Source organism: Tupaia chinensis, unplaced genomic scaffold (genome assembly GCF_000334495.1).
Source record: "Tupaia chinensis unplaced genomic scaffold, TupChi_1.0 Scaffold144336_1, whole genome shotgun sequence".
In the NCBI taxonomy this organism is placed as follows: domain Eukaryota; kingdom Metazoa; phylum Chordata; class Mammalia; order Scandentia; family Tupaiidae; genus Tupaia; species Tupaia belangeri.
In genome coordinates this window covers 1,226,515-1,233,964 of record NW_006204194.1, presented here as the reverse complement: position 1 = coordinate 1,233,964, position 7,450 = coordinate 1,226,515, and the positions used below count along the sequence as shown (strand labels likewise).

Below are 7,450 nucleotides of genomic sequence, written 5' to 3'. Positions count from 1 at the left end.
AGTGCCAATGTTACATGGGCATGTGGAATCGTAATTAGGGAATTCAGGGAAAGGAAGTGAGTCACATCCAGGTGGAGGCTCGCAAAGCCTGTGGTCAAATTTAGAGGAAAAGTCTTACGGTTTTACTTTAAGATGGGCTATAAAACACAAAGGAAGAGAGGACTGAAGCTGGAGAGTGGGGAAGAGTGTCTGGACCTTTTCAGGCTGCCTACAGATGGTCTGCAGATGGTCCTGTGGTTCTAGGTGTTCTACCGGATAGAATTAAGAACCCCTACTTAAAGATGGATTTGAGCACGGGAGGCTGTGTACATTCACCATTCACAAGACTGAGGAGACTGCTTACTCCCATGAATCCAGCATAGGGAGCACCCCAGGCCCAGAGGAGGGCACAGGTCCCAGGAAAACACAAATTTAAAGTGTGTATATGTAACAAACTTATTAATTTGTAAGGAATTAATAACTGATTGAAATGACAGTATACCTCTGTGCTCTAATAAAAGTATCAATTTGGTCTTTGTCATGTATTCCTGATAAGAACTCCTAAAAGCCTTTTAATTTCCTCAGTGAGAAGAGTCTTTTGTTACAGTAAGTACCTTTTGATTATACCCGAGTTTTATGTGATTTAGGGTGAGATCACTTAGTGGCTTGATAGCTTGAGCCAAATGATTATAGGATTTAAACTTCCAGCTCCACCTCAAGACTGGAGCTGGGAGGGGTAATTAGGTTATATAAATTAATATTTTTTTAAAGTTTTTTGTCATAGGGTGTGTGTGCTCACCAGAGAGAGACACAGAGGGAAAGTGAGAAATCACCCACCAGGGGAGACGGCCATGCTATTGTCCCTTTTCCTCTTGAGATTTTGGGCATGCACACACACACACCTGGCATGATTTTCAAGCTGCCGGGTCTGGGACTCAAACCATGGTCAGCCATGTGGGAATCCAGCACCTTGACCACTGTGCTACCTGCTGGACCCCAAATTTTGAACAGTGAGATTCAGCAAGCTTCCAAGTTGTGAATACTAGGGAGTGCTGGAATAGTGGCACATTCAAAGAAGGAATACTCTGCCATGTTTCTTTCCTCACTATCTTGCCGTATGCATCTCTTCTATCTGACTGTTTCTGAGTTGTGGCTGTATAAACAAGTCAACATAAGTGAAGTGTTCCAGAGTTTTGTAAGGGGAATTATCATACCTAAGGAGGGGGTCATGGCAACCCCTACCGTATAGCCTAGTTGGAGAGAATTACCGGTGCCTGGATATTGCCTTGCCACTGGCATCTGAAGTAAGGCAGTCTTGTAACTGAACCCTGTCAGAAAAGGATTAAATTGTAGGACACCCAGTTGGCATCAGAGAATCAGAGAATTAGTGTTCACTAAAACACCACATATATGGTATTGGAAAGAAAACCTTAAATTAGTTATAGCACTTCTTATAACAAAAGACACTCTTCTAACTGAGGAAATTACAAGGCTTTTAGGAGTTCTTTGTCAGGAATATATGAGAGAGACCAAATTGATACTTTTATTAGAGCACAGGGGTATACTGTCATTTCAATCAATTACTTATTCTTTATAAATTAATAAATTTGATTTGTTACATATATACACTTTAAACTGTCTTCCTTAGAAAGAAATTTTTAATTAGTTGATAAAACATCACATTGACATAAAACCTATTTAAGGCACTAAAGAAAGCCAGATTTTCAAAAACATTTGCAGAAATGTTAATCCTGTTAATATTATTATTATTATTTTGTTTGTTTGTTTATCTAACAGGCTGCTTTCTTTTCCCTTTCTGCAGTTACAACATACAAACTAGATTTAAAACATCTACACATAAACGTTGCCCTGGGTTCATTATGTATTACTGCTGTAACAATCCGTTTCACTTTCTTTTTCTCCCTCTCTCATACACACACCCACAGCGAAGCCTCCAAATAACGCCCTCCTAGGCTGTCAAAGCCTTGTTTTTGTTTTTCTTTCTCCCGCAGTAAGGGATTGGCATTGTCTTTCGGATAATAGGAAACGAATAACAGAAGACATCACAAACGGGAATAATCGGCCACGTGAGTCCCCGGGTGGGGGCGGGTGAGGCTCCGGCTGGGAAAAGTCCGATTCAGTTGCGGAGGCGGCTGTTTGTACCGGAGTCTGCAGCTCTGGTGGGAGCGAGCCCTAAGACAGCATCCACTACAGCTTCTCTGTCTGTAGGCAAAAAACCTGACACCTCCTGATGCTCTTTCGCCACTTCGCTGAGGCAGGGATACCGCTCCGAGATCCATCGATAAAACTTGGGGACTCCCATTTCGACGGGCAACACAGTTTTCAGTCAGGGCCAAACCGAAACTGAACGCCCCGCCCAATATTATTTATTTTTTAAAGGTTTTTATTAAGCAATTATTTTATTTAACTTTATTTATTATTATTATCATTATTATTTTCCAGTTTGATCAGAGAGAGAGAGAGGAAGTGAGAAAGCAAACCACCAGGTCCAAGACTCAAACCGGGCTCGGCCATGTGGGAGTCTAGCGCCTTTAACCACCATGCCACTTGCTGGCCCCAATCCTGTTAATATTATTGACAGCTAAATCTTAGTATTAGACATGCAAGATGAGTTTCCATTTTACCAGTGAAGACAGTGAGTCTTATCGTAGGGACGTTAGATCTTTGTTCGGTGCCACCAGTTGGCAAGAACTAGTCCTGACAATCTGAAAGTTTATGGCACCCGCGGAAATGATAACTCAGTTTTTATGAATTCCACCATAATCATCTTTGTCTCAAAACTTCCTTCTTCACACAGATTCCCATGGCGGCAGAAGGATTTGTGGAATCATCACAGGTGAGTGGAGGAAGTCCCAGGTCCTCACAGCCCTGATCTCCACATTCATGGTCCTGGCACACATATAAGTAATAGTTATGTCCTGGCATTCTTCATCCTCAGTTCTGAAGCCCTGTGGTCACCTCAGGCCCAGAACTCTTAATCAAGATCAGAAGTTATGAGGAGGGACCAGCAGTTAGTGTAATGGCTATGTCACTGGACTCCGATGTAGCCGACTGTGGTTTGAGTCCTGGACCCGGTGGCTTAAGACTCACGCTGGGCGCGTGTGTGTGCGTGCCCAAGATCCCAAGAGGAGAATAGAGGAGAAGGGATTGCAGCGTGGCTATCCCCCCGGGGGGTGATTTCTCGCTTTCTATCTGTCTGTCTGTCTCTGGTTGGCTAGCGCACACGCCCTATAGCAAAAAAAAAAAAAAAAAAGAAAAAGAAAAGAAAAGAAATTATGAGGTGTTCCCATTTCTTAAACCAATAGGATAAGGTCTTTCATAGATAGTTGTCTTAGTCTAGGTAATTTATAATGGCCATAAATTTAATGGTTCACATTTCTGGAAGCTGGTAGGTTCAACATCAAATTACAGTAACTGGTGAGGGCTTTCTTGCTATGTCATAACATGGTAGAAGGCATCATGTGGTGGAAGGGCAAAGAGAGAACAGAAAGAATCTAACCCTTTCCTGTGATAATGGTATTAGTCCATTCAGGAGGGTGAAGCCCTTATCTAAACATTTCTTAACAGTCCCACCTCCAAATACTGTCACAATGGCAATTAGATTACAACGTGTTTTAGAGATGATAAACATTTAAAAATTACTTATTTTAATTTTATTCATTCATTCATTTCTTTTAATCTGACCAGAGAGAGACACAGGGTTAGAGAGAGAGAGAAAGTAAGAAAGCAAGCTACCAGGTCCAGGACTCAAATTGTGGTCGGTCACCTGCTGATCCCCTTATCAACAGTCTTTGAAGTGGATGAACTTCTCAGCACTCTATTTTTATTTTCCTGAGTTTTTGTTGTTGTTGTTTGTTTGTTTTAATCATGAATTGTATTGAATTTTATGATTCTTTTTCTGCATCAGTTATTATGGTCACATGATTTTTCTTTAGCCTATTGATGTTGTGGGTTATATTAATTTATTTCAATATTGACTCAGGCATTGCTCTATGTCTGGTTCTGATACCACTTTTTTTCTTCAAATATTTTTCTTGTTTCCCTTTTTATTTGCCTTATGTCATTTTTTTTCTTGACAGACAGACATGATTTGGAAAAAGAATTGCCATAAACGGGCCTTTAGTAATGTGGAAAGATGCAGGGACCAGCAGTTAGTGTAATGGCTATGTCACTGGGCTCCCATGTAGTCGATGACAGTTCGAGTCCCAGATGGGCAACATGAGCAGACAGATGGAAGTCACTCCAGGCACATGTGCATGCATGCCCAAGATCCCAAGAGGAGAATGGAGGAGAAGGGATTGCAGCTTTCTGTCTCTCTGTCTCTCTCTTTCTGGCAAGTGCACACGCCCTATATCAAAATCCTCTCAAAAAAAAAAAAAAATTAATGTGGTAAGATGCAGAGAGAATGTGTTCTCTTGGTGAGCCTGTGCCTCTGGACTGTAAAATTCACAAATGTTTCTAATTTTTGCATTGTTTATTTCTCCCCCATCTCATGGTAGAAGATAATTCAGGTGGGTTATAGTTGGATGTTTGCCTTCCCCAGGTCAATTAGGCTGTGATTTACACAGGTCAGATCTGGTTAACCAGTGTTTCCTGAGGGCAGGCCTTGTTTAGGATAGTGTCATGGTATGTTTAGAAATGGTTCGTTTTCTGGGCCAACTGGTGGCATAGTGGTTAAGGTTGCTGAATCCCACATGGCCAACTGTATAGTTTGAGTCCTGGACCTGGCGGCTTGAGAACCATACCAAAAACATGTGCTCTTCTGTGTGTCCAAAATCCTGAAAGGAGGGAGTGATGGAAGAGGGGGGATTGTGGTGTGGCCATCTACCACAGGAGATACTTTCTCACTTTCTTTTTCTCCCATCTGCCAGCACAGGGCTTTGTGGCAACTCTTGGAGGAATGAGGAGTTTCAGACAGAGTGACAGGTCAGGTTAGGAGCAAATGAGACCAGCTGAGAGTCATGTGGTCTCTAGCGATGGTAACTGGGGGACTGGGCTTTGAGTTTTAAGTGGAGAGCCTGGTATGAAGGTTTTCTGGTATGAAGAGGAAGGGGGCTTAGGTTGTCTGAGCTCCACACAAGGTCTGTGAAATCAGAGCAAGGAGTTGGCCCTATGGGGAGATCTTTCTAACAGTGCTGGGGCTCACTCTGGTTGACACCAGCAGAGGCTTAGAGTGGTGCTGGACCTTGAGTGTATTTAGCAAATTCCATGTCCTGCAAGCATAGTGACATCTTGGGAAGCCAATAAGGTGCCTGTAGTATGGCCTGGGATAGCAGTGGTGTTAGGGCTATAATGATCACAGACTATAGGTGGGAGGGAGTTGGCGATCCAAAAGCAACATGCCAGTGGATGTATGCAGGGTCTTTGTACTCTGAGCTTAAGCAAGGAGGGTGTACACAAGTTTGGGTGTTTGTGGCATGATCTGGGACCTCAGGGTACTTGGCTGGCAGGAGCGTGGAGAAGATTCTATATGGCAGGCCCAGCGCTCAGATGCACCATCTCTCTTCCATCTAGTGAGGTGGATGGAGACACTGATAAGTAGACATGAGAAAATGGCAGGTGGCAGTGGCAGCAGGTCTGCATCCCCTCCAAGCTGGAAGCTGGGGAGGAAGATGACTTTCAGGGATCCTGGAGTTTGAGTCTGTTCATGAACTCACCTGCTTCCCAATCATGACAGGACCACGTGACCTTTGAGGATATTGCTGTGCACTTCTCCCAGGAGGAGTGGGGTCTCCTTGATGAAGCTCAGCGGTGCCTGTACCATCATGTGATGCTGGAGAACTTCTCAACAGGTAAGGTCTTCACACCTACACTATTGACATATGTAGGGTTGTGTTCATTCCTGTTTTCCAGGGAACTGTTCTGTCTTTCCCAGAACTGGGTCCTGGGCCCCACTCTGTTACCTGGATCCCTGACATAAATGCTATGTTCACCAGGCCTGGGCTTTTTCAGCCCCAACATCTACTGTCTGGAAGCTTTTCAGCCTTCTAAATCTAAGAATTTAGATTTTAGAATTTAGACAGTAAGTGTCCCAGCCTGTCTGTTCTGAGGTGATAGTTCAGATTTGTATCGCAGGCTCTGTCCCTGCCTCTAGTGGACCTTTCATGGGGTCTGGCCGTCTCAGGAATTGCAGGCACTTATGTGGTCACTGTCTATAAAGAACACAAGACTATGACAGCAGGACCCTCTGCCAAGGTTCTTTTTGTTATAAATGTCTCTCTGTCATCTGTAGATGGGATACTGTGGGCCAGTGTTGTTCACTCAGTTTTCTGTCTTTCTGCTTATGAATTCTGCCTTCTACTTCCTACATAGTCTCTCAACTTATATCAGGAAGCAGGGGAGAGCTTTGTATTTCTTGACAGGATGGAAAAGTCTCCAGTCAGAGAAGGAGGGGTTAGCAGGTCTAGACCCTTGTGAATATGAGCAGTGAGAGGCCAAGATTTCAGAACTGAGCTCAGATAATACCAGACTCATATCCTGTGTTCACCGCTATTTTGGTGACAAGACTTGTGGCCATATCTCATTTCTTTCTTTTTTTTTTTAAAGAGAGGTTTTTGCTATAGCGCACCTGCTCTCATCAGAAAGAGAGAGAGAAACAGAGACAGCAAGAAATCACCCCCTGGGGGGATGACTATGCCACAATCCCTTCTCCATTCTCTTCTTGGGATCTTGGGCATAAACGCACATGCACCCGGCTTGAGTTTAAGCCCCCAGGTCCAGGACTCAAACCCCAGTTGACTTTGTGGAAGTCCAGCAATGTAACCATTACACCATCTGCTGGTCCCACTATATCTCATTTCTTTCTTTTCTCTACCTACTTAATATTTTGCCCACTTGTCCTTTCTCCTGTGACCCTAAGCTATAGCTGTTCTCCGCATCTCTGTCCCTCACAGCACTCCATTTACTCTCCCTCTATAATTTTTGCCAACATTATCTTTCACTATCTTAAAATGTATGTAATCACTGAACACCATCTATTCAGTTGCAAGTGCATTTCTCTGGGATGGGACACACTGCAGAATTTACATGGTTCTAGTAGACAAGATCCTGTTGACAGTCGCTGACAGGCATGAGTTTAGGACCTGCATCTCTTCCCACCACCACACCCTGTTCCCTCCCTTATACTATTTCATCTTCTGTGACCTGACTTCAGTTCCCTTGTCTTGAGAACAATCCCACAGGCTCATTTCTGCTTTATCTATACTGGGGCTTCCCCTCTCCCCTAGGCTACATATACCTCACTTATATTTCGGTATTTTTAGGTCTTTGGCATGGACTGGAGGCTGAGGAAATGATTTGCACAGTAGTGTCACAGGCCAGGACCTCAGAACCAGACCCATCTCTCCCAAATGCTCATCCCTGTGAGATGTTTATTCTGCTCATCAAAGGCATTTTGTACTTGGCCAAGTGTCAGGGAATGTTTCTTGGGCAGAAACTATCCACTTGTGTG

General features: G+C 43.6%; 1 protein-coding gene across 1 annotated transcript in view; it reads left to right on the top strand.

The window, feature by feature from the left end:
* The first annotated feature begins 2,803 nt into the window (after nt 1–2,803).
* Nucleotides 2,804–7,450, top strand: part of ZNF549 (zinc finger protein 549) — a 6,719-nt gene continuing 2,072 nt past the window's right edge. Inside the window, exons 1-3 of the mRNA XM_027767631.1 lie at nt 2,804–2,836; nt 5,678–5,792; nt 7,263–7,450. The exon at nt 7,263–7,450 is cut by the window's right edge and continues 2,072 nt beyond it. Coding sequence (XP_027623432.1) covers nt 2,804–2,836; nt 5,678–5,792; nt 7,263–7,450 — 336 coding nt within the window. The remainder of the gene's footprint in view (nt 2,837–5,677; nt 5,793–7,262) is intronic.